The sequence below is a fragment of the Carcharodon carcharias genome, chromosome 12 (genome assembly GCF_017639515.1).
Source record: "Carcharodon carcharias isolate sCarCar2 chromosome 12, sCarCar2.pri, whole genome shotgun sequence".
Taxonomy (NCBI): Eukaryota; Metazoa; Chordata; class Chondrichthyes; order Lamniformes; family Lamnidae; genus Carcharodon; species Carcharodon carcharias.
Genome location: NC_054478.1, coordinates 23,129,186 through 23,156,237, shown reverse-complemented (window position 1 = coordinate 23,156,237; position 27,052 = coordinate 23,129,186). Strand labels below are relative to the sequence as shown.

The following is a 27,052-nucleotide window of genomic DNA, read 5'->3' as shown; positions in this document are numbered from 1 at the left end:
CAGGACTGAACACACTGAAACAATCTCACTATTCCAAAATCACTCCTGCTGCATTTCGTACCATCCACACAGGAAAATTCATGAACAAATCCATTCTGGACACACCTGGCGAATGGACTGCAATACAAAACAGTCTCAACCCAGGAGCGCTGGAGACGTGAAAGTTAATCAGGATAGGTTTTGAGCAGCGGTGCTGCTGGCTAGACTGTATAGTTTGAGAACAGGAAGAAAATGCATGTGGGTATTCACTTATCCAATTACTGGCCTCTCTCTGCAGGAACTAGAGGGGAGTTTCTTGCACATAAATCGTAATTAACGAGGGTAATTTGGAAAAGTATCTCATTATTTCTAATAAAGCACTTGGACGAGGGGAAAACTACAGCAGTCACCTTGCAGCTTTTCAAGTCTCCTTATTGAGGCCGCTTCCTGCTGCGCTCAGTTTTCCATCGCTGGCTGCAGCAGTGAACACAATGGGGTCAATTGTCACCCACCCTGCAGCTGCAGCTGGGGTTAGGGATCCTTGTCAGGCTGGAGGAGAGGGGACAATGAGCCCGAAATCTCTATACTGGACGATCCAGTTGTCACGTCCGGCTATCATGTCTCTGAGATCAGCCATGACGCTCATTGAATAAACCTCTGAGCCAGAAGTTCTGGTTTTGAGTCTCACCCCAGGGCTTCATGTGCAAGGAAGGTGCGTCCATAAACAGGTTGAGAATTCAACTTGCAAATCCTTCCAACACAAGCCAATGGTAGACGGTGAGAGTGGGAGAGACTGAACGGCCCACTCCCAGCTCTCCTACGCACTGAGGTGTACGGCAAGAAAGACCTTTTAAAAATTATTCACTCATGGGATGTGGGTGGCACTGGCTGCACCAGCATTTATTGCCCATCCCTAATAGAGTCAAATGCTGCAGGTCTGGACAAGCCAGGTAAGGACAGCAGATTTCCTTTCCCTAAAGGGCCTTAGTGAACCCAGATGGGTTTTTATGACAATCGGCAATGGTTTCATCATCCACATCAGACCTTTAATTCCAGATTTCTACTGGATTCAAATTTCACCATTTGCTGTGATGGGATTCAAACCCGGGTCATTGAGCATCACCCTGGGTCTCTGGAATACTAGCTCAGTGACAATACTATGTCACCACCTCCCCTTATTTGCAGTTAGTTAGTGCCTTTCATGATCACAGGACATCTCAAAACACTTAACAGCCAATGAAGTACTTTCTGAAGTGTAGTCACTGTTGTATTGTGGGAAATGCAGCAGTCAATTTGACCACAGAAAGCTCCCACAAACAGCAATGTGATCTGTTGCAATGTTGATATTGTGGGTAAATATTCACCAGAATAATGGGGCCAACTCCCCCACTCTTCTTTGAAATAGTGTCACCAGATTGTTTACATCCACCTGAGAAGGCAGACATTTAACATCTCACCCAAGAGATGGCTCCTCCGACAGTGTAGCACTCCCTCAGTTCTACAAAGGAGTGTCAACCTAGAAATCTGTGCTCAAGTCTCTGGAGTGGGACTTGAACCCACAACCTTCTGGATTCAGAAGCAGGCACGTAAACCATTGAACAAGGACAGGTACTGGTAATCCAGAAAAATGTTGCAGGATGGGGAGTGACTCTGTTTGACCGTTGATTTCCATTACCTGTGCTAGGCAGAGACCAGCTAGATTGCCATAGGCAGGAGTAATAATCACAGACTACTCTCAACTTTCTCTAGCAGATTCAAATGTTCATTAGGTGGAGGCTTCAATTTTCTGGCATTCCTAACCACTAGGGGGAGTAGGCATAATGATAACATTACTGGACTAGTAATCCAAAGGCCCAGACTAATATCCTGGGGACACAGGTTCAAATCCCACCACAGTAGCTGGTGAGGGTTAAATTCAATTAATGAAATCTGGAATTTGAAGGCTTATGATGATTATACCTCTGAATCTTCAAGAGAAGTCTTTATCTGGACCAGGCCCACAGCCTTTTAGAACTGGGTAACTAGCAAAGGACAATAAATGCTGGCTTTGCCAGCAATGCCCAAGTCCCATTAAAGAATGCACTTTTAAAAAGCCGGGGTTTGTGTGCGGAGCGTGGGTTCGGTTTGGAGGTAGGGGGAGTGTTTTTTTTAGGTTACACACAATCTTTTAATAATTATGAACACCTCAGTTTGATCACCCCTTAACCTTCTCTAGTCAAAGCAGTATAAGCCTAGTCTGAAAACTGACAAGTGTTCCAATTCCTTCTGAGCGTAACAATTCAGCAAACATAAAAACCCTTACAAGAGATTGTTTTATGACCATGTAAATGATCTGGATGGAACGTGTATACCATAACAGTTAAAGAGAGGCAGGAGCAGGCTAGAGAGTGAGGATGAAGAGCAGGAAAGCAACACGCCATGGGACTGGTGGCACACACAGAGAATCACACTCCTTTCATTTATTTTTCCAAAGGTGTTTCATTTTATCCTCGAATTAAACAGTGACAGTGTGACAGGAAGGGGAAAAGAGCTCCAACTAGCAAGAGGCATAACATTGTACCTGATGGCATGATGTTCTTCTTACTAAAAAGAAATTAGGATGCAGTAAGGAGGTCCTTGTGGTGCAGTGGGTAGTGTCCCTGCCTGTGAGCCAGAAGTTCTGGTTTTGAGTCTCACCCCAGGGCTTCATGTCCAAGGAAGGTGCTTCCATAAACAGGTTGAGAATTCAACTTGCAAATCCTTCCAACACAAGCCAGTGGTAGACGGTGAGAGTGGGAGAGATTCCTGGTCAGCCAAAGTGCTTTGGACATTCTACCATCACTCTCCATAGCTACAGCATGCGTGTAAAAGTGCTTGTTGCTACAGCAACTCAGGCTCCCGAAGTGAACTATAACACACCAACCATGGGGTTCCGACAGAAGCAGTGGGGAATAAAAAAACTCATTTAGGATGCTGTAACGAGGAGACTGTAAATCCTTTCCAGTAATGAACCAAACTGAGCTGAAAGGCCCTCTCCCTCTTCATTCTCACCGAGGTAACCCTGGAACACAATCACTCAGCCGTCACTGTATCCCTTCGAGCCTCCCGTGACTGGCGCTTCATCGAGAATGAGATGGACATCCTTATTTTACTTAATGTGTGTGGTTTGATTGGGCCAGTTATTTTTGCTGTACTCCCCATCCGTGGGGAATTTTTTTAGGGATGACCTAGTTTGTGTGGGATTGTGCAATGCAAAGCTTTGTTAGGACAAAATAAGAGCTGATTGGCCTTCCTTAACTGGATCTGCTCTGGGACATGCTGAGGCAGCCCGTGTGCATTACGATTGCTGTGATCTCTTCCCCAGACTCTGTAAGTCAGCAGAAGACCACTGCGCGCTACTTGCTTTTCTTTGACGGCATCTTCCAAAACCGCCCCCCCTGCCTCCAAATGACAAGTGGGGCAGGCGCATGGCAGCACCGCCACCTCCAAGTTGCCCTCCAAGTCACAAATCGCCCTGACCTGGTGCATATATTCCTTAATGGTCACTGGGTGAGAATCCTGGAGTTTCCTTCCTAACATCGCTGAGGGAACATCTTCACCAGACGGACTGCAACGCTTCGGGAAGACAACCAACCACCACCTTCACAAGGGCAGCAAATGCGGGCCTTGCTGCTGATGCCCCCATATCTGTACTGCCCCCTCACCCCAAAGAAGCTGGAACCTCTCAGACCAACGGAAGCAATTCTCTAACATTCTTTGGGAGCAGGGAATAGAGTTGAGCCTCTCAATACTGTCAACAGACAACAACATGTCTTCAGGCTCTCCTGCCTAAGCGAGACAGAATAAACGGCGTACCTTCACAGGCCTGAGTGTTGCAAAGAGCTTCCTCCGTGTGCAGCCCGATACAGATGTCCCCGCTGTTAGCCGGCACTGGGTTGGTGCAGGTCCGTGTACGCTGGTAGTGTCCACCTCCACACGTGGCCGAGCACAGGGACCAGGGAGACCAACAGGACCAAGCTCCCTTAACTGAAAACACCGTCGCGAGAAAGAACAGAGTTGAAAATTAGTCCAGGTGCACAAACCTGTAAACCCTGTGCCTCAGACAAAACCAGAAAATGCTGGAAAAACTCAGCAGCTCCGGCAGCATCTATGGAGAGAGAAACAGGGTTAACATTCCAAGTCCTTATGACCCTTCTTCAGAGCCCTGAAGGGTTATATGGGCTCAAAACATTAATTCTGGTTCTCTCTCCACAGATGCTGTAGGGCCTGCTGAGTTTTTCCAGCATTTTCTGGTTTTGTTTCAGATTTCCAGCATCCGCAGTATTTTGCTTCTAACCCTGTGCCTCAGTTGGTGGCTCTTGAAGGTGACGGGTTCATAGCCTCGATCCAAAGATTTGAGCCCAAGAATCTAGGTTGACACAGTGCGGTACTGTGGGAGTGCTGCACTGTCAGAGCTGCTCTTTATTGGATGAGTTGTTAAAATGGAGACCTGTCTGCTCTCTCAGGTGCTCTCTAAGGCCAATGTTCTGAAGAAGAGCAAGAGAGCTCTCCCTGCTGTCCTGGCCAATATTTACCCTCAAACCACATTGCTGAAAAGGATAGAATATCTGGTCATCTGCTGTTTGTGAGCTTGCTGTGGGCTGCTGTATTTCCCACAAAACAACAATGACTAAATATCAAAAGCATTTGATTGGCAGTAATACGTTTTGGGATGTCCTGAGAAGGTGAAAGGCACTATGCAAATGCAAGTTCTCTCTTGTCCCCTGCAACTTCTCCCCTCCTTGAAGAGACCTCTACTCAAGGGTGCATATTATATGGGGCATGGTTGGTCAGGCACCCACCTCCCTCTGATACCTGCCTGGGGACAGCATTCTTCATGCTTGAGCTAATGAGATTCCACTGTGCAGAACCTCACACTTTCCAGCAAGAGTTGAATGGATGGTTACTGGGAGCAGGAATCCAGGTTGGTTTCCCTTCTACCACCCACCCCCATCCTAGTTCACCGGAGGCCAATTGCTGAGGCACTATTCAGTTAAATCGCAAACGTCAGGTGTAGTGAGACTTGGACTTAAACTATTTTCCCCATGTGGCCGAATAGCTGAATGGTCACAGCCAGAGCTCGCAGCTGAATGAAGAACTTGTGGGCAAGATACAAGATACTAGCAAATCTCTGGATTTGAATCTCAACAAGTAGTCAGCTCTCTGAGAGAAGGAAGGTTAGAAAGAAAACAAAGAAATGAAGGGAGAACTTGCATTTGCGTAGCACCTTGTTACAGCTTCAAGGCCTCTCAAAGGCCCTCACAATCAATAGGATAACTTTGAGTTACAGTCATGGTTGTTAGGTAATCAAATGCAGTAGCCAATCTGCGTGCAGCAAGATCCCAGAAATAGGAAAGTTGCTCAAGGCACCAAGACTCTCCTGTCCCTGTATCTAAGTTTGGGTCAAAATCCTGGAACTCCCTCTCTAGCAGCACTGTGGGTATACCTACACCACACGGACTGCAGCGGTTCAAGGAGGCAGCTCACTACCACCTTCTCAAGGACAATTATGGATGGCCAATAAATGTCAGCCTTGCCAATGATGCCTTTCCATTTCCATCTCCCTTGTGCATTTACCTAGCTTCCTCTTGAATGCAACTACGCTAGTCAATGGAGCTCCCTGTGGCAGTGTATTCCACATTTTTACCATCCTTTGGGTAAAGAAGTTTTTCCTGAATTCCCCATTGGATTAATTGGTGACTATTTTTCATTGATGGCCCCTAGTTACGGTCTGCTTCAGAAGTGGAAACATCTCCACCTACTCTATCTTTTCTTTTATTTGTTCATTATGGGATATGGGCATCACCTTACAGTCCTTGGTCAATCACCCCTCAGCCTTCTAGAGAAAAGAGCCTTGACCTGCTCACTCATTCCTGATACTTGTACCTTCTCAGTTCTGGCTTCATCCTTGTAAAGCTTTTTAAAATCTTCTCCAGTGCCTCTATATCATTTTTACAACATGGGTACGAGAACGATGCACACCAGCTGAAAGGTTTGATACAATGAAGTTGGATGCAAGATCCCCACCTTTCAATTCGATGGGCCAAAGGGCCTTTTTCTGTGCTGTAGACCTCTATGACTCTATGACCCTAACTCTCTAGAAATGAACCCCAGTGTTGTGTTTCTTCTTTTTAAATGACCTTCTTAACTGTGTTGCTACTTTTAGTGATTTGTGTATTTGTACCCCCAGATCCCTTTGGTTCGCAACACCATTTAGGATCTAATTTTCCAAGGGGTATGGAAAATTTTCCTTTCTTGTCAAAACGCACAACCTTACGCTTATCAACATTGAAAGTCATTTGCCAGTTGGATGCCCATTTTTCAAGCTTGGTAAAGTCTTGCTGTATTTTGTCACATTCTTCCTCAATATTAACCTTACTCTTCCATTTAGTGTCAACTGCAAAGTGTGACATTGTACTTGTGACTCCCAAGTCCAAATGATTTCTGTTACCTGGGCAGGGCAGCTGGTTACAGTCCTCATACTCAATATCAGCTCCCAAGCAGAGCAGGCCTCCGTTCTTGGGCTCAGGGTTGGTGCAGCTCCGCCTCCTGGTCCGGAAGCCCATCTCACACTCTCGAGAACAAGATGACCACGGCAGCCAGGGGGACCAGCCGCCATTGATCCTGTGGAGAGACTGACGGCCAAACTTCAACAGGTCATCGACGAGGGCTGTGTGGAGAGAGAGAGAGAGAGAGAGAGAGAGCGAGGGAGACATGAGCGCGTGTCACACTATGGAGCAAAACGTTTGCTGCATCACCAACCGATCACCCAGCACTCTTTAGGCGTGTGATCCTTCTTTTTAAATTAATTCTTGAGGCGTGAGCATCGCTGGCAAAGGCCACCATTTATTGTCCATCCCTAACTGCCCTTGAGAAGGTGGCGTTGAGCCGTCTTCTTTGAACTGAGTGGATCTTGCTCGGCCATTTCAGAGGGCAGTTAAGAGTTAACCACTTTGCTGTGGGTCTGGAGTCACATGTAGGCCAGACCAGGTAAGGATGGCCGATTTCCTTCCCGAAAGGGCATTAGTGAGCCAGATGGGTTTTTACGACAATCAGGTAGTTTCCTGATTATTAATGGGACTAGCATTTATTCCAGAATCATTGATTAACTGCTGCTGCCACAGTGGGATTTGAATGCATGTCTCCAGAGTATTTATCTGGGCCACTGAATAACTCACTCAGTAACATTACCCCTCCCCTATGTTACCATCCTCCAATTGGAAATAATGAATGGAATCCTGCACCCCGGCGTGGGATGGGCTTGGCCCTCCCACCTATCTGGGACGACACTGATGATTACCCAATCACGGGCATGCACTGTTCCCTTATATTCACAATGGGCACCAGTTGAAAACCTTCCACTTTTTACGTTGTTTCTCAGTGTGTTATGGTTCACCAAGGGGTCCGCTTCCTCCTAAAGATGAGGGCAGTATCGGAAAAGCTCAAGCGGAAGGGATTCACAAGCACGCCCAGTGCCTTGCTGAGGTCCCTGGAACATAAAGTAATCAACCACTCCCCCCCTCCTAGCCCACCCACAACTGTATCTCCGCTGCCTAAACCTCAAGCTCTTGCCTGTAAACTGTGCAACCCTCACCCATTAGCTTACCCAAGTAGCCATCGTAGTGTGTGAGCCTAATGCCCCGAGGCTATTCCTCTGTGGGGGCTGAACCCTGATATCTCCACACGCGTGGGATAACTGTTCACAGCGGGGTTCCAGCTGACTTTACCACCAGGAACGTTCAGATTAATTACACTATCCCCACACCCAACACCACCCCCCTCCCCCCACCCAACACCACCCAAGATATTACTCAGGATGAGATTAAATAATTCCTGGAATTGGCCTGCTTTGTTTGGTTCTAAACTACAATAAATGTTGGTGCATATATAAGCAGCCCACTTTCTCAACGCCCCATCTTAAACATTCATTCCCTCCACCATCAACGCACAAGTGTGCACTGTCTACAAGGCTCCTGCGACCAGTGCCTTCCAAACGCACCACATTCGCCACGTAGAAGGACAAGGGCAGCAAAGGCTCATCATTAGCACCACGTTCTCCTCCAACTCACACACCATGGGAACATCGGCCATTCCTCCACTGCAACTGGGTCAAAATTGTGGAACTGCCTGTCTAACAGCACAGCGGGGCAGCAAGCTCACCGCACAGGCTGCCACAGTTCGAGGAGAGCCACCGGCAACCAGCGGTGGGCTATAAATGCAGGCCTCGCCAATGACGCCCATACCCCATGAACGAATGAAAAGATACTTGGTTCCACAGGGAATGTCGGGTCCGCTTCCCTCTCTTAACTTACAGTCAGTGGTGCAGGCAGAGGTGCCATCTGAGGGGCAGAAGCGGCTATCTACCCTCTTTTTCCCAAGCTGAAGATCGTGTGGATCTGCCAATGGTGCCCGGCAGGTGTAGCGGAACCGGTGCTCGTGACGGGCTCCATTCTGACTGATGTTGACTGGCATCCAGGGTGTCCACGGCGTGTTCCTGCGTGTCTCTGGGCAGGAATCTACATTACAGGCCCTGTGCTCCTGTAGAGAGGGACAGGGAAACGGGGCAATGAGGCATGGGGCAAATCAGCAAAGGGTCAGCAACTTCAGCTATCATGCCAACTCTACAACATCAATGGCAACAAACCCTGTTTTGTTTTCTGTCATCACAACTCACGTGTTTCTTTTTAAGGAAGAGGTCAGAGTTCCAAACCATACAACAGCTACAGCTTGGGGTCAGGCAGGCTCACTGAGTTTGAGACAGCCCTTTCATAGATCAATCCAATTAGACCCACCCCACCCCTTCCCCAAATTCCCAAAATACTCTGGTCACCAAGGGAGGATGTGAAAGTCCTTGAGAAGGTGTGGAGGAGATATTAGGATAGATATTAGAATAGTTCCAATGATGAGCGAATGTAGCTACAAGGTTAGTTGGGGAAGCTTTAGGGTTGTTCTCCTTGGAGCAGAGGAGATGGAAGGGAGATTTGATAGAGGTGGACAAGATTATGACAGGTTTAGAGAAGGTAGACAAAGAAAAGCTGTTCCCATGAGTTCCCATGACGGTACAAGGACTTGGGGACACAGATTTAATGTTTTGGGCAAGAGATAGGGTGCGGACTATGAAGAAAAATATCTTTCATTCAGCGAGTGGCGATTACCTGGAACTCGCTACCTGAGAGGGTGGTAGAAGCGGAGACGATGAATGATTTCAAAAGGAAACTGGATGGGCGCTAGAGGAAAATAAAACTGCAGGGCTATGGGGATAGAACGGGGCAATGGGACTGACTGATCTACAGAGAGCCAGCATGGGCTCAATAGGCTGAATGGCCTTCTTCAACACCTATCAGCTAGTGCATTCAAACTCCTAATCACTCATTGTGTACAGCACAGAAAGAGGCCATTCTGCCCAATCTGCCTGTGTTGCCTCTTTGGTAGAGCCAATTAGCCCCATTCCTCCAGTTCTTTCCCTTCAGCCCTGCGAGTCCTTTCCCTTCAATTATTTACCCAATTCTATTTCAAATGCTCCTATGGAATTCACTTCCACCACCTTCCCAGGAAGACGGCTTGACTCAATAACTGTGTCCTGGTGTCATCATCAGGGGTTTAATGGTTTATCAGTCTTTTTTAGAGTTGCCAACACTTCAGGTTTACCCCAGAGTCTCAAGGAATTAAAGGTTAATCTCCAGGTCATATCTGCCAGCAAAAAAACCCAGGAGATGAATCATAGGAATTGTCTGTAGAGTTCTCTTCCCCAGGGAGCAGTGGAGGCTGAGTAACTGAATATATTAAGACTGAGTTAGACATATTTTTGTTGACAGGGGAGTTAAGGGTTATGGGAGAGCAGACAGGAAAGTGGATTTGAGACCACAGTCAGATTAGCCATGATCTTATGAATGTTGGAGAATGTTCGAAGGGCCATATGGCCTATTCCTACTCCTAAGTCCTATGTTCCCAAGTTCTTAGAAGCATAAGTAACATTGCGTTTTTGTTTCAAGTTTCTCTAAGCATCTTTGTTTAATAGTTATAGAAATATGGGAGCAAAAAAGCTGTTTCTCTGAGAGTCAAGAGTCATCCAATCAGGTAATGAAGAGCCTATTCGCTCTCTGATTGGCTAAGGGAAGACTGTGCACGGTGAGGTCGGACATGCTGGCAGGAGTTTGGGGGTGGGGTGGTTCGAAGTAGGGATCACATGACTAAACTATAGTTGGCAGTCCTGGACTTGATGCACTATCGTGAAGATAATTCCTCAGAAACAAACCTATAAGAAAGCTGAGAAGACATCAGACCCAACAAACAAAAAAAAACACCGAGCCACATGAGGAGATATTAAGTCGGTTGAGCAAAAGCTTCGTCAATGAGAAAGGATTTAACCAGCATCTTAAGGGAGGAGTGAGAGGCGGAGGGGTTTGCGTAGGGAATTCCAGAGCTCAGGAGCTAGACAGCTGAAGGCACGGTCGCCAATAGTGGGGGCAATGAAAATTGGGCATATACAAGATGCTAGGAGAACATGGACTTCGGAGGACTGTGCAGCTGAAGGAGGTCACAGGGATAAGGAGGGGAAAGGCCCATGAAGGGATTCAGAAGCAAGGATGAAAATTTTAAAATTGAGGCCTTCCCGGACTGGGGGCCAAGGTCGGTCGTGAAGGGCGAGGGTGATGGGTGAATGGGACTTGATGCGAGTTACGGGACAGGTAGCGCAGTTCTGAATGAGCTCACGATTATGGGTGGTGGGTGACAGTCCATATCTCTTGTCACCCTGACACAACCGAATATTCTACCAATCTCAGTCTTGCAAGCTCCAACTGCCCCCCGAACTTCCACAGACTTTTGCAGGAGAAAGTTCCAGATTCCCACTGAGCTTTGTGTGAAAAAAAAGAGTGAACCCAACTTTCTGCTGCTCTAGCAGATCCCAAAATGTGGGGCATTTAGGTATAATCTTCTCGTCATGAAGGAACACTCCTTGTCATTATTTTTTTTAAATATTCATATTGAGGAAGGAAAATAATCCCTTCTCATTCCTCAGAAACCTAGCAGTATGGAGCATATGAAACAGATACAAATGAAAACTTGATTAGGAGGTGTAAAATGTGCTTTCAATTACAATCAGTACGGCATTTGGAGACTCTTATAAAGCAGATTGGAAACATAGCATCTTGTTCAGAGGCCGGACCATTCGACACGGGTTATATTTTATGAAAAAATAACAACTCAATTAAGGGGAATACGGAACAGATGTGCTACATGGGCCCTGGTGGAGAATGCAGAAGAGCTGACACTTAGCTGACCCTAGCCCATAGCTTTATACATCCCTCCTCAGCCCGTTCCCCCCTGCTCCTCTGAACAGCCAATTCCCCCGTGCGCCTTTCAAAATATCCGAGATGCGTGTTTTTCCCCCCGAATCCGAGGCTAGAGAATGGAGTGCTTTCTTGCAAATCCTCAGATCTGAACACACTGTAACAAAATATTGGGAGAAAGGGAAAGCAGCTGAGAGCTTCCTTCCAATCTCCGTGCTGTGTAAACAAAGTATTCCTCTTTTAGCGTTATCTTCACACGCACTTACTTCCCCTTTGGGGAATAGTGGGGAGGTGGTGGAAAGGTTTGTGGGTTGGTAGCCAGCCTGTTGAACCAGGCCATGAATACTCCTTTCACTGGCCAACAAGTCCCGACGGGGACTTGAGTCTGGAGCTTCTGACCCAGAGGTAGAGACAACACCACTGCACCCAATCTATATATCCCTCAATCCTTCCTCCCTCATGTATTTATCTAGTCTCCTCTTACACACATCTTATCCTAATCACCTCGGCTACACCCTGAGATAGCGAGATCCACATTCTAGGCATTTTTTGGGCTAAAGCAGTTCCCCACTTGTTTTATTAATGACTACCGTATATTTATGGTGGTGCACATATCTACTTAATTGTTTGCATTTTAAGATATAATTTTTGGTTTTAGGAATTTAAGTTTAACTGCAGAAAATGGGGTAAATGCAACTGAAGCAAGCTTGGAGCAGGAAGAGTTGGGGCCATCTTGCCTTAAGAGGTTAACAGCTGGAAGGGTAAGATCGTAAAACATCAGGTGGGCTCACTTAGCTAAGAAACTGGAGACATGGGCCGGGAATTTCTGGTCCCGCTCATGGCAGGAAACATCACAGACAGGATGGAAAATTTGGAGAGGCAGCCAAAAGTCCATTGACTTTCGGTGGGAAGGTCCCGGCCATGATGTTTGCAATCATCGTGAAGAAGCACAGTCCAGAGACTGGAAAGTGGAGCTAAATTAGTTTAAAAGCGTTCAGGAAACCACGGTAACTTGTAAAATCTGAGTTACTTCATCAGGTCAAAGATGAAATTAAAAATGAATGATAATTAATCTATAGGTCAGTTTGAGAACAGCCCAGGTACATCGTTGTGGTTTCAATTTATCTGGGAGTTTTCTGGGAGAGTTAGTTGCAGTTTGGACCTTGTGCAGTTTGCAGCTCACTGAGAGAAGATAGCTAGATAGACCTGCACTGTAAGCAGAGTAAAGAACTACCATCATCATTCACTGTGTGGGACGCGGCTGAGGCTTAATCTCAGTTTGAATCTTGAGGGGGAATAGAAGTTGGAAGATTGCCTAGTTTGAAGCTAATGGGAGAATCTACAGTGGGCCTCACAGTGTCTTGTTGCAAAATAATCAATTGATTAAGCTTGGAAGTATTGTAAAGTAACCAGAACAAGGGGTTGACACCTCCACAGTCAAGAGAAGGTAAATCACAGAATCACGGAATCTGTATAGTGCAGAGAAAGGCCATTCAGCCCATCAAGTCTGGATTGGCTCTCTGATAGAGTACCCCACCTGGTCCCACTCCTTTGCCTTATCCCCGTAACCTTGCACATTCTCTCTTTTCAGACAGCAATCCAATTCCCTTTTGAATACCTCACTCGAACCTGCCTCCACCACCCTCTCAGGAAGTTTGTTCCAGACTCCAACCAGCCTCTGGGTGAAAAAAACTTTTTCCTCACATCACATTTACTCCTTTTGCCAATTATTTTGAATCTGTGCCCTCTAGTTCACCCTGTCCATACCCCTCAGGATCTTGAATACCTCTATCAAGTTTCCTCTCAGCCTGCTTTTTTCCAAGGCAAACAGTCCCAACCTCTGGTCTGAGGAGAATTAAAGGTAGCCTCCAGAGGACTGTGGCATACTTTTGTGTGGTCCCTACTGAAGTAAATCTAGAACTAGGGGTCACTATTTAAAAACAAGGGGTCGCCCATTAAGACAGAGGTGAGGAGAATGTTTTTTCTCTCAGAGTGTCAGGCATGTTTGGCAGCAGGAGCAGACAATATAGCGAGAAGGCTAGAAATCAGCTTCACGACGCTGTGAAACCAGTGTGCGATCATCCGCTCAGCCTGTCAATGGCGGACCGCGTTTCCCATTGCCATCGGACATCAGGAGCCTCACTGTAACACATCAGCATATCATTATAAGGCCAGGCTGCTGGAATCACCCCCTCTACACTGGATCGTCCGCCCACATCTGCATGATTGCACGCCAATGTGTTTCACAACTGTACATAGCCGACGTGCACCTGGCGAGCTGCAATTCCCTCGGGATTTCGAGGTGCGTTTGCCAACCTTGCTTCAGGCAGCACTCGCGGGCATCAGCGCCAGGCTTCGCAGGCAGCACCACTTCACTTTTAGGGGGTGCTCACGGGCAGGTCCCTACCTACCGGACCAGCTGCAAGGCGGGGGTGGCTTTGTACGGCTGCAGGGCCAGGCCTTGCTTGGGGCAGGGGGAAAAGTGGCCTCAGGCAAGAGAAGGGGCTGCAGGGCGAGGGCTGTGCTGGGGAAGGAGGGCATCCTAGGATGTGCGTGTGTGGGGGCACATGTTGTTCTGTGCAAGTGGCCTCAAGGTGGTGAGGGCTGAGGAGGCAGCCTCCAGAGGAGATGAGGCCAGATGGAGATGTGAGGGTGTGTGTGTGAGAGAGTGAGTAGTGATGTCTCTTGAGCTGGCAGTGAGTGAGATGCCAGTGAATGTGTGATGGGCTTTGTGAGTGTGTGAGTTTAGAGTGAGGAGATGGTTCCCATGCCCTGGCAGCACAGATGAGATCATTCATCCTCTATCTGCATTGGATGGTCAACCTCTTCTGTCCTGCATTGGCACTGATCACCACTGCCATTGCCAGCAAGCCAGAGTGGTAATGTCGCTGCCCCTCCTGTAGCCAGAGCACGGGGGGTGTTGGGGGTGGGGGGGGGGGGGGGTTTGTAGAGGACATCACGGGGGGGCCTCCACGGCGTCCAAAAGGCACTCGAGGGACGCATCACTAAACCTGGGGACTGCAGGCTTCTTGCCTTTTGGGGCCCTGTCTCCTTTGCAGCAGTCCTTGGCTGGAAGCACCGAGAAGCGTGCACACGGCTGCAATTTAAATGTGGCATCCAGCGTGAGGAAGCAGCGAGGTGACGGCGTGGTGGGAGAATCGGGGTCTGCCCACCATTGACACAACGTGTTCCCCAGAAATGCATAATTAACGGGACGGGATTGGGACGATACGATGTGAGAAGCCTCCTAATCTTTCCTGTCCGCTACCGCACCTAGTGTAAATCTGGGACAATCCTGCCCATTGTTAAAAACTATATTATTAAGTTACTATTACCGGTTCTGTTTAAGATTTTTTTAATATACAATAAAGTTTGCTTTGTTAAAACAAAAGTGAAATCTTGAGGTGAAGTTCCATTGGTTAAAATTAGATATTTGGATTTTGTTTTAAATGTTAACGGTCCTTAACTGGATCGTGAGAATGGCCCCTAGTTTTGATCACCCTGGAAATACCTCCCCTACATCTACCCTATCAAAACCTTTTGCGATCTTAAAGACCTCTATCAGGTCACCCCCTCGGCCTTCTCTTTCCTCCTGAATTGTCTAATGGATTTGAAGTGAAACAATCAGTTCATGGTTGGCTGACATCTGCCTTCTGGTAGAAAGGGAAGAAATGGATATAACTTCGGGATCGGGAGGGCTGCCTTTTATGCTAGCCTGGTTCTCATTTGGAATTCTAAGGAACCAGTTGCCTTGTACTACTTCCCAGTATTTACACTGACTTGAATCCAGATCGGGGGGTGGGGGCTAGATTCCAAACTGCAACAATGGCACTGTGAACAGCAGCTAATATTACCCAGCATGGGTCAGTCACCCCTGAGGATTTTCATGATTTATTCCAAGGCTCGAAGCCTACCTACTTAAAAACACTGAAGTTGGGTAGCAGGGGGACATCTGCAGTTTAATTAGTCTCTCTGCAGTTGTAGGAAATCAAAAGCAGCTTTGTAACAGTGGCACAAAAGCAAAAATACCGCAGGTGCTGGAAATCTGAAATAAAAATTGAAAATGCTGGAAGTACTCAGCAGGTCTGGCAGCATCAGACTGTCTCATCAAACAATCTGACCAAGCATCTACACATGAAGCTGCAGGTTATGCAGAGCAATTGTGGAAGAAACTAAGACCAGTTATACAGCTGATGGAATTATATTGATGCATTCAGGGAAATTCGGTACAAACTGTACAATCCAAATTTAATTCGCCCAGTCACAACTCTAGGGAAAAATCAGCAAATCAAAGCCCTGGCTTTTGGGAGAAGGCGGAGGTCTCCAATTAAAAATGTTAATGAACGCAGTAAAGGACTCAAAAGGCAATTCAATGGATAAATGTCATCATGCCGTGCTGAAATAAGTCTATTGTAAATCTTGATTTTATTTGGGACATTAGACTTCTCAATTACTGGGGAAAGATGGTGGATGAAACATTTCCGGAAAGCAATTTGAATGATCTGTAAGAACCCAATGGGTTAAACCCATTATAAATGTGGGCATAAAAATTATTATGGGAAAAAATCGACAAAAGTGTAAGAAGCTCATGAGAACAGGAAGTTAAACTGTGCAGACACAAAGTGCATGCAGACGCAAGACTTATTAATAAGATTTAGGTCTTAAATTGACATTGAGCGAAACATACTTCATGTCTCGCCTCCACCCCATCCCCACCACTTCTTTCCATCCAGTTTAAACTCAGCGCTAAACTGTCCCGTGTTGGATTGCAAATCTTGCAGAATAAAAATTCAAGCTGCTCTACAAATAAGATTTCAAGAATTAGATCTATTTTTTTTTTAAAAGTCTGCTTAAAGGTAATTTGTGTGCAAAGAAATTCCAGCCTCCCTTAAGGGGTAAAAATCAAAACAGATTTCACAGAGACCATGGTTATAATATCCCCAAAAAAAGGGTCCCCATTGTATCAAATTGTATCCACTCAGAAATCTTTGCTCACCAACCGAGCATATTTTGATAACTGATGCATTTTGGACTTCTGCCAGGATTTCCTTTCTCTTTCTGTTTTCTCTTTCCAGAACATAGTAACGATTTCCCAGAGCAGGATGTGTGGGTTTAATATAGAAGTCTCCACATGGGTTAGCGACCCGACCTCTCTCAGTGTCTGTCATTTTTACCTTCAGTGAATAGGGGCAGGAATTTCTAACCCGGAGCTTTTCTGTTCTGGCCCAACACGACGCTGGCCACTAGGGGCAGCGTCTGCTGCCAACAAGGACGACGGAGCTCTGTGATATCTATGATCATCTATGCAAGAATGGGCAAGCAACACGCAGAACTCTCAGCTGGGAGATGAGGCCTGTGTGGAGTGCAGATCACTATCCAAGGAAAGCAATCAAGAACCAAAGGCAATGACACGAGAGTTTCTCCCATCTATGAACAAATCTTTCAGGCTCATTAAAGCTTACGAACCAGCTTACACCCAGAATTCTGTACGAAGGAAGAAAGAAAGAGTGAGAGAGAGAGAGAGAGAGAGAAAGAGAGAGAGGAGGGGAAGAGGTAAAGAGAGAGAGAGAGAGTAAAGGGTAGAAATAATGCCATATAAATACTGTGGCTGCAAGAGCAGGTCAGAGACTGGGAATCCTGAGGCAAGTTAACTCACCTCCTGACTCCCCACAGCCTGTCCATCATCTACAAGGCGCAAGTCAGGGCTGTGGTGGAATATGCTCCATTTGCCTGGATGAGTGCAGCTCCCACAACACTCATCCACAAACATTCACTCCCTCCACCACCGGTGCACAGTGACAGCAGTGTGCGTATTTCCTACAACATGCACTGCAGCAGCTCACCAATGCGCCATTGACAGCACCTTCCAAACCTGCGACCACTACCACCCAGAAGGACAAGGGCAGCAGACGCATGGGAACACCACCACCTGCAAGTTCCCCTCTGAGCCACTCACCGTCCCGACTTGGAAATATATCGGCTGTCCCTTCACTGTCACTGGGTCAAAATCCTGGAACTCCCTCCCTAACAGCGCTGTGGGTGTACCTACACCACACGGGACTGCGGCGGCTCGAGAAGGCAGCTCACCACCACCTTCTCAAGGGCAGTTAGGAATGGGCAATATAAATGCTGGCCCAGCCAGCAATGCTCGCATCCCATGAAAGCACTTTAAAAAAGAGAAAGAGAGAGAAAGAAAGCACAAGAGGGGGAAAGAAAAGAAAAACTTTACTGAATATTTCCAAATCTACAAGATTCCTGCACACACACCCAGGTTGTTCACTGAGCATTTTTTTAAATATTCTAAGATGGGATGTGGGTGTCACTGGCAAGGCCAGCATTTGTTGCCCATCCCTAATTGCCCTTGAATGGGGTTGGTTGCTCGGTCATTTCGGGGGGGGGGGCAGTTAAGAGTCATCCACATTGCTGTGGGTCTGGAGTCACATATAGGCCAGACCAGGTAAGGCCGACAGATTTCCTTCCCTAAAGGACATTAGCGAAACAGATGGGTTTTTACAACAATCGACAACGGTTTCATGGTTACCACAACTGAGACAAGCTTTCAATTCCAGATTTATTAATTGAATTTAAATTCCACCAGCAGCCATGGGGCCAGAGGATTAGCCTGGGCCTCTGGATGACTAGTCCAGTGACATCACCACGATGCCACCGATTCCCCACCCACCCCCAACATCCGTGACTACACTTCCAAGGCATGTCTTTAGCCGCGAGGAGCTTTGGAATGTCCCAAGCTCACAAGAGACGCCCTATAAATGCAAGTCTATCTTTCTGTGTCTCATGGTCTATTTTCTTGGTGAGTATTCTGTACACCTAGCTCGCTGTTTGGGGTTTGAAGACCTGAGTAGTGACGATCACCACATTTTGGAATTTAACCACCAGCTCCAACAAATCAGAGATGGTTGGAGGGGTGGGGGGGTGGGGGGGTGGGAGGGAGGGTATTCTCAATACTAACAGATTAGATACTTTCTACTGGCTTCCTATGGATGACAACATTTACACATACCACAGTACAACCTGGACAGGTATTGCCATTTTCGCAGCTTCTCTGTCGTGAGTGCATCCCTCCACCACAGTCAGCACTGCATCTAGTCCACGGGCCCCAACTAGACCAGAACATGGGTAGTGGGCAAGCGGCGTTCTCATTGCAAAACCTGAAACGAAAGGAGCCAGCTTTAACCAAGGTCAATTACCGGACCGCAGACAAGATGTGATAACCTCGGTCTTTCACGTGGTTCAGTGGGAACACGCGCTTGCTCGATGTGCTACTGGGTAAATAATAGCAACTCCCCGAGTCTTCACCAACCTCATCTCCCAAATCTGCCACTTGGGAGAACAAGGGCAGCAGACGCATGGGAACAGCATCACCTCCAAGTTCCCCTCCAGATTATGCCATCCCAACTTGGTCGTGAAAAAGCTGTTCCTTCACGGTCACTGGGTCCCAATCTGGAACACGCTCCCTAACAGCACTGCGAGCGTGCCTAGATGTCAAGGGCTGCAGCGGTTCCAGAAGGCAGCTCACCACCACCTTCTCAAGGGCCATTATAAGGGGGTGGGCAACAAACGCTGGCCCTGCCAGTGACGCTCAATCCTGAGAATGAATTAGAAAAGAAATAATGAGTCTTCACTGGGCATCAGCCAGAGGACCATGCTCATCGTCGCCATCAGGTGAAGAATAGTATCATAGCCAAGGTACAGAGGATTGAAGGTACTCGTCCAATCATCCAATCAAATGTTGCAGCAAATGCTGCGGACGCTGGGAAATCTTGAAGTGAAAACAGAACATGCCGGAAACCCCTCAGTGGATCAGGCAGCCTCTGTGGAGAGCAGAAAATGGAATTAATGCTTTTGGTCGACGGCCGTTCGTGACGAAGGCTCATCGATCTGCGAGATTAAAGCTTCTTTCTCTCTCTCTCACTCTCTCCGCAGCTGCTGCTTGACCTGCTGAGCATTTCCACCGTTTTATTTCAGGTTTCCAGCATCTGCAGTATTTTGCTTTTCGCTTTGCTGCTTCCGTTGCCATTTTGCGGCCGCTCGGTGCGGACGTAGTGGTAAACAATCCACATCGCCAGCTCCGAGAGCTGCCATTTTACATGTTTCCTGGTCCCACAGCCTTCCCGGGCTCTCTGTATCCTACCTAATGCGCCATTCACACCTGGTCAGGTTAGCAGCAATGGGCTGAGTGTTTTAAGGCCAGCCAGGCGGCTCTTGGCTCCACCCTTGGAAACGCAAAGCACTGCAGATGCTGGAAATCCGAAATAAAAACAGAAAACGCTGGAAATACTGAGACCCATCTGGCAGCTTAAGCGGAGGGAGAAACAGGGTTGACCCTCCAGGCCGACCAGCCTTTGTTGTTGAAGGTTTGAGGTTCCTTGACGCCTGACAGAAGAGAGCGCTTTTTGTTAAAGTGCCGGGAGAAGCGAATGGTGAAATGGGGCTGCGGACGAGGGGGGCTTTGAGACAGAGTGAGTCGGGGCTGCCAAAGGGAGAGGTCGGGAGCGAGCGAGTGTGCGGCGGGCGGTGCTTGGAGGTCAGTGTGGATCTCAGGATGCAGCAGCAGCAGTGGCTGGCTCAGCAATCTGAACCATTAACTCTGCTTCTCCCTCTCCATAGATGCTGCCTGACCTGCTGAGCATTTCCAGTTCTTAATCTTCGCTCCGTCCCTGTTGCGCTGGTGGCTTTTCAAGAAGAGCAGGACCCTGGGATTCTCCAAGATTGGTCAACCATCCAGGTGAAGCCCATGGGAAGGTGCTGGGGGCAGTTGGGGGGTTGGGTGGGGGGGTCTTTTGCATGACGAAATACAAAGGTATTCTTCAAAGGTGTTTTTTACTGGTTGCAAAGCGCTTTGGGAAACCCTGAGGCTGTGAAAGATGCTGTGTTCATGCAAGTCTTCCTTTTCTTTGGGTAATTTCCTTATTGGTTTTCTCTTTTTCTTTCCTTCCTGAAGTTATTGACTCCTCCTCACTGTATCAGCCCCACAAACAGCAGTCACCCAGTCACATCGAAGCCATGACAGGGGCACTACCAGGTGAGCAGGGGTCCTCTCTTTGCCCACTGCTCGCAGCAATGATCGTTCAGGGTGATCAGGAGAAGGGCCCCTGGTCAATTTCTCCTTACATAAATTGGTGCCCACCCAAACACCGCCTTGCTTGAGAGCAACTCATTCACACAGCTCCATGCGCCCTGGGTTAGAGAAGGGCTTAAATGCAGAATAGACCTTGGTAGCCATTTGACCACTGCAGCCTGGGTTAGGGATGGTCTGAATTCTCAATGCTCTCGAGTTGGGAAGCCTGCCAGTCATCAGCAGCATGGCTCACATATCAGTAATGTCCTCTTGCACAAGGCAGCAGAGGGTGACAGCTACCACTGGAACCAGAAATGCAACTGATTGATTTTGTTTCTCTCTCTCTATTTCCCACTCCTTTCTCTCCCACCTTTCCTCCTCTACTGTCTCCATCCCACTTGTCCTCTTCCCCTCTCTCCCTCCTTTCCCCTCTTCCCTTTTTCTTACTATCTCTCTCTTTTACCCTCCTTTTCCATCTCTCTCTCTTCCCCCTTCTCTCGATCCCCCTCCTCTCTTTATCCCGCTCCTCTCTCTCTTTCCTCCTCCTTCATCCCCTTCCTCCCCTACCCTCTCTCTCTCCCCTTTCACCCTCTTTCCCTCTCTCCCCCCCCTTTCTTCCCTCTCTATCCCCTTCTCTCTTTCCGCCCTTCTCTTTCCCCCCTCCCTTTCAACCTCCCCTCTCTCTCTTCCCCACCCCCCCCCCCAACCTTTCCCCTTCTCCCTCTTTCTCCCACCTCCCTCTCTTTCACCTCTTTCTCTTTCTTTCTCTCTTCCTTAGCCAAGGGCAGGCGTCAGTGCCTCTAGGGTAGAAGGCGAGGGGCAGAAATCCATCCAATAACAGGAAAAAAGTGGGTAATTAGGACAAATATATAAGCCTAACTCCATGGCCTGACTGGAACACCTATCCTCCCTCCTCCAGCAATATAATACAGCAATGAGGGAAGAGGCGATGGGAACATACGAGGCTTACCTTTCTTCCCTGCTCTGGCCGACACAGACCCTCCCTCCGTAGCGGGGTGTGGGATTACTGCAGGAACGCTGACGAACCTGAAATCCAATTCCACATGTCGTGCTGCAAGGGGCCCAGGGAGCCCAGAGTGTCCACCCTCCGTTCCTTCACACAGAATACAACACAAGATTAAACAGTCACCGCCATTAGACTGAGTGGCTTCAGTGAAAGGAAGCCCACCACATACAGCATTACAAGGGGGGGTGCGGGATAAAGTTGATCACTTTTGATCCCTTTAGTCTGTCATGGGATGTGGGCATCGCTGGCAAGCCTGATCTTAATTGCCCTTGAACTGAGTGGCTTCAGAGGGTAGTTAAGAATCCACCACATTATTGTGGGCCTGGAATCACATGCAGGCCAGACCAGATTTCCTTCCCTAATGGACATTGGTGAACCACACGGGTTTTTAAAGTAAACCATGGTTGTTGTCATGGTCACTATTACCAAGACTAGCTTTAAATTCCAGATTTTAATTATTGAATTTAGATTCCACAAGTTGCCATGATGGGATTTGAACCCATCCCCCCAGAAGATTAGCCTGGCCCTTGAGCTTACAAGTCCAATGACAGTAACACTACATCACTGTCTCCCGAAAGGGAGCGACAGGAATCGGGGATAGAAATTCTTTGACACCAGATTGCAACAACTTCAACAATGTGCATTTATATAGCAGCTGGAATGTAGTAAAACTTCCCAAGGTGTTGGTGATTATCGAACAAGATTTGACACAGAGGCACACAAGGAGATACCTGCACAGGTGACCAAGAGCTTGAGCCAAGAGGCAGACTTTAAGGACCATCTTAAAAGCAGTAAGAGAGGTGGAGAGGTTTAGGGAAGAAATTCAGGAGGTGCAGCTGAAGGCACAGCTGTCAAAGGTGGAGTGGAGATATCAGGGGATGCGCCAGAGACCAGAATTGCAGTTAGAGTGGGAGGAATAAAGGTTAAAGGAGACAGATTCTGTTGTTTAAGAAGAAAAAGGCTGGAGCATGAGATGGTCTGATCAGTTCTACCTGCAACACAGTGAGAGTGTGTAAATTGGTGCATTTGGAGTTTAGGAGTTCAGTATTGCGCTGAACATTACATATTAAGAAAATCGAGAAAAGACAAGGAAGGTTGAAATCATAGAATGAAAGAATATTGCTGAAATAAGACACGTTTTACAAATGGGGAAATAGTGCAGCGGAGAGGTTTAACTTGCACTGCCCGATCTATTAGCTGCTGTTCTTTTATTTGAATGGGTAAGATTGAGGAGATGAGTTGTTTTTTTATTATTCTTGTGAAAAGTGACTGCAATTTCCAGCTTCCAAGTGCTGCACGCCCGCCCCCCACCTCCCCCCCAACCCCCCAGCCCTTTCTGATGTGACAGACAGAGCACACCGGCACCAACTGGCCCCCTACCTCAAAACTGTGGAGGGCGGGAGGGGGAGGGAGAATTCCAGTTTGTCCACTGTGCTAATCTTTTCCTCTGTCCTTCAGAAATTGGCGACATCTTAAAAAAAAAATGATTCTCGGGATGCAGGCTTCACCAGCACTGGGGGAGTCCCACGTTGGTCAGAGTGGGAGGAGGGGTGGCCCATCGTGACTCTCCCAGCCTTTCAAAGTAGCTGAGCAATTAGACACACACTGCCCTTCTCTTTCCCCAACAGCCCTCAATTGTAGATAGTGGGCTGGGACCGACTACCCACCCTTATCCCCTCTGTCCCATGCTGAAGAGATTCAAGCGGATGCTCCAGGGCACCTCTATTCCAGTGTGGAATACTCTTCCTGAGAAGGCAGCGCTGGCAGACTCAATCATAGCTTTCCAAAGGAAATGGGATATGTACTTGAAGGGGATGTCTACAGGGCCATGGGGAAAGGTTGCAGCATTGGGACTAATTGGATGGCACTTTCAAAAAGAGCCAGCACACACGATGGGCTGAATGGCGTCTTCTGTGCTGCATGTTCTAGGATTATATTGGGTTTTGCGTCACGTTGATGTGACCAAATCCCCAAGGATAGGTCTTGCCAGATTTGGTACAGCTGATCTGTGGGTTCAATGCAGGTCTTTGTGCTCGCCAAACACGGGGCTCACCTTCTGAGACTGGCGCTTTGTGAGCCTGCAGAGCAAGCACGCCAATGGACCGATAACACAGAAGCTATAGAACCTTTCCGCAAAACCTCTGTGTTTTGCTCCAGAGACTTCAGCACATCCACCACCTTTAAATATTCACCCCCTCCTCCATTGACGCACAGTGGCTGCAGTGTGTGTACCATCCAAAAGATGCACTGCAGCAACTCACCAAGGTTCCTTCAACAGCACCTTCCAAACCCGCGACCTCTACCACTTAGAAGGACAAGGGCAGCAGATGCAAGGAAACACCACCGCCTGCAAGTTTCCCTCCAAGTCACTCACCATCCTGACTTGGAAATATATCGGCCGTTCCTTCACTGTCGCTGGGTCAAAATCCTGGGACTCCCTCTCTAACAGCACTGTGGGTGTCCCTACATTACATCAAGGTCAGCGGTTCAAGGAGGTAGCTCACCACCACCTTCTCAAGGGCAATTAGGGAAGGGCAATAAATGCTGGCCCAGCCAGCGACACCCATTTCCCATGAATAGATTTTAAAAAATCTTGGCCAATTCTCCCACCGAATGAGATGTTAAACTGAGGCTCCATCTGCTCTCTTGGGTGGGTTCTGCAGCTCCATTTCAAAGGAGAACAGGGGAGTTCTCTCCAATGTCCTGGACAATATTACCTCTCAACCAACATCGCTAAAAAAAATAATGATCTGGCTATTACCTCAGTGCTGTTTATGGGAGCTTGCTGTGCTCAGAACTGGCCGCTGTGCTTCCTACATTACAACTGTGACTGCAGTCCAAAGCTACGGGGCAGCCTGAGGTCTTGCAAGCTGTTTTCCAAAGCAAGATCGTTCAGACAATCAGCAGCATCGGCTGAGCCGAATTTGCCTCCACCGTCTCCCACTGCCGGACGCAGGCCTGCTTCCACACGTCAAACAGAAGCCTGAAGATAACCAACCCTTATCAGGCCCGCTGAGAGCTGCTCACGCAATCCCTCTGGATGCCTGCACTCCTGACAGCTTATCAATCACCGTCCTGAAAACGAAGCCAAGTCGCTCAACAGGACCTCACAGGGTAACTTAAAGAGGGAGATTTCCCAGCAAGATCATTCCCTGCCAATGCAAGGCTCCACTCTGCCTTCGCCAAGCTTATCTCAGGGAGATACGGGGATGAAGGTTGACAGCTTCTTCATGCAAAGCGCTGCTGAGAGAGATAGAGAGAGACAGAGGCAGAGAGAGAGAGAGACATCAAACCTCTCGTGCGAAGAAATACAACAGTTTTTGGCTAAGGATCAATCTAGGCACGAGGAGGTTTTAGGTTCCTGTGTCAGTGATTAATTTTTTTTAAGCTCTTTCACTTATTTTGTTACTGCTTTTAAAAAGGAACATGATCAACAACAGCCACAACTCAGTAATCGCCAACAGATGCACAGTGTGGCCTTCCTTCAAGGTGACCACAGTGTTTCTGACTGACTTGCTGCAGATCAAAAACATTTCAATTTGGACTGAAAAGCCATATGGCATTTATTTTTCTTTCTCCTGAGCTGAAGCCTGGTGATAATCAATAAGGCTATTTTGCACTTGTGTTTGTATTGTATTCTTGTCTCCAGTGATGACCCTGGGACTCAAAACTGCCCAGCTTTCCCAGTTGACATTCTTCTGGCCACCCTCTGTAAACTTGAGTGCGTGCAACACTCTGTTTCCCCACATCCTGACTCACACCAAGTTCCGTTCACCCATCAGCCGTGCTTGTTGAACCACAATGGCTCCTGTTATGGCAACAAGTCCATTTTAAAATGCTACAAATTCCTCCATAGCCTCAGCCCTCTCTGCCTGCAATCTCCTCCAACCCTACAAACCCTCTGAGATCTGCATACTCCTCCAATTCTGGCCTCTCGTGCATCCCTCATTTTCTTGCACTTAACCATAAGACCATAAGACGTAGGAGCAGAAGGAGGCCATTCGGCCCACCGACTCTGTTCCGCCATTCAATGAGATCATTGCTGATCTGATAATCCTCAACTCCACTTTCCTGCCTTTTCCCCAAAACCCTTGATTTCCTCACTGATTAAAAATCTGTCTATCTCAGCCTTGAATATATTTAATGACCCAGCCTCTACAGCCCTCTGCGGTAAAGAATTCCACTACTTTCTGAGAGAAGAAATCCCTCCTCATCTCTGTTTTAAATGGGTGACCCCTTAATCTGAGATTATGCCCTCTGGTCCTAGACTCTCCCATAAGGGGAAACAGCCTCTCAGCATCCACCCTGTCAAACCCCCTAAGAATCTTATATGTTTCAATAAGGTCGCCTCTCATTCTTCTAAACTCCAATGAGTACAGGCCCAACCTACTCAACCTCTCCTCATAAAAAAATCCCTCCATATCTGGGACCAACCTAGTGAACCTTCTCTGGACTGCCTCCAATGCCAGTGTATCTTTCCTTAGAGAAGGGGACCAAAGCTGTTCACAGTATTCTAGCTGTGGTCTAACTAGTGCTTTGTATAGTTTTAGCAAAATTTTCCTACCATTGGTGGTTGTGCCTTTAGCTCCCAAGGCCTTAAGCTCCGGAATTCCCTTACTACATCTCTCTACCTCTCTTTCCTCCTGCAAGTCAGTCTTTGACCAAGTTTTCGGTCAATTGTCTTCACACCTCCTCTATGGCTCGCTGAAATTTTTTTTGCATTTCTTCTGTGAAGTGTCCTGGGACGTTGTGCTACATTAAAGGCGCTACCTAAAAGGAGGTTGTCACAGCACAAGTGTCAGGTTTCCCTTGTGAGGTGGGTTTCCAAGGTAACCTGAGGAAGGCGCATGGCTAAATTGTGACAACTGATTGTCTAAACTTTGCCCGTGAGTTTAGAAGGTGGTTTAATCAATATATTCAAAAATGACAACACAGCAAAACTATCTCTTAAGGTGGAGGAGTCCAGAACAAGAGTGGTGGTGGAGGAGGGAAATGCTAATTAGAGCTGCTTTAGGACTGAAACACTTTTTCACACCATTGGCAGCAGGAATCTGAAATTCTCTCCGACAATAGAAGCTGTGGGTGATGTGGGGCATTTGGAACTTTCGAAATTGAGACTGTTGGGTTTTGTGTTAGCTCTGGCGTCCATGCTGACAGCCTGTAAGAGTGGGAGAGTTTCCTGGTCAGCCTTACTGCAGAAGGCGATGGCAAACCACTGCAGTACTTTGCCAAGCATAATCGTGGACCAGGGTCGCTGTCTAAGACCTTTCTGCCACAGCGCGCCGAGGGGCCGGGAATTGTAGAGACCCTTCAGACTGCAGGACTCACAATGAATGTCTGCATTGGATACTAATTGTATTATAATTGTATTGAAGCACCTCAGAGTGCAACATGATGTATGTTGATAACTCCAATACCATTGTCTGATTGTCTGCAGTGACCAGATTGAAATGACTGTAATGTTCATTGATTGTATTGAAGCACCTCGTGATCCATGTGTAAAAGTTGAATCTGATTGTACTTTTTGTGATGGTGATTTTGAAATGTTTTGGAATGTTCTTCCAGATATTTTATGAATAAAGTATATTTTTCAACAAAAAAAAAAATCACGGACCAATCCAATGGAAGTGCATGGTTGCCACAGCCCTGTTAGGGCAT

At 47.5% G+C, this 27,052-nt stretch overlaps 1 protein-coding gene across 2 annotated transcripts in view; it reads right to left on the bottom strand.

Annotated features, from left to right (window-relative positions):
- Window positions 1-27,052, bottom strand: part of sema5ba (sema domain, seven thrombospondin repeats (type 1 and type 1-like), transmembrane domain (TM) and short cytoplasmic domain, (semaphorin) 5Ba) — a 389,619-nt gene that overhangs the window by 18,688 nt on the left and 343,879 nt on the right. For both annotated transcript variants that reach the window (XM_041201518.1, XM_041201519.1), the window contains 5 exons: window positions 21,338-21,481; window positions 18,310-18,457; window positions 8,310-8,535; window positions 6,449-6,667; window positions 3,814-3,984 (listed from right to left, as the gene is read on the bottom strand). In XM_041201518.1, coding sequence (XP_041057452.1) covers window positions 3,814-3,984; window positions 6,449-6,667; window positions 8,310-8,535; window positions 18,310-18,457; window positions 21,338-21,481 — 908 coding nt within the window. The remainder of the gene's footprint in view (window positions 1-3,813; window positions 3,985-6,448; window positions 6,668-8,309; window positions 8,536-18,309; window positions 18,458-21,337; window positions 21,482-27,052) is intronic.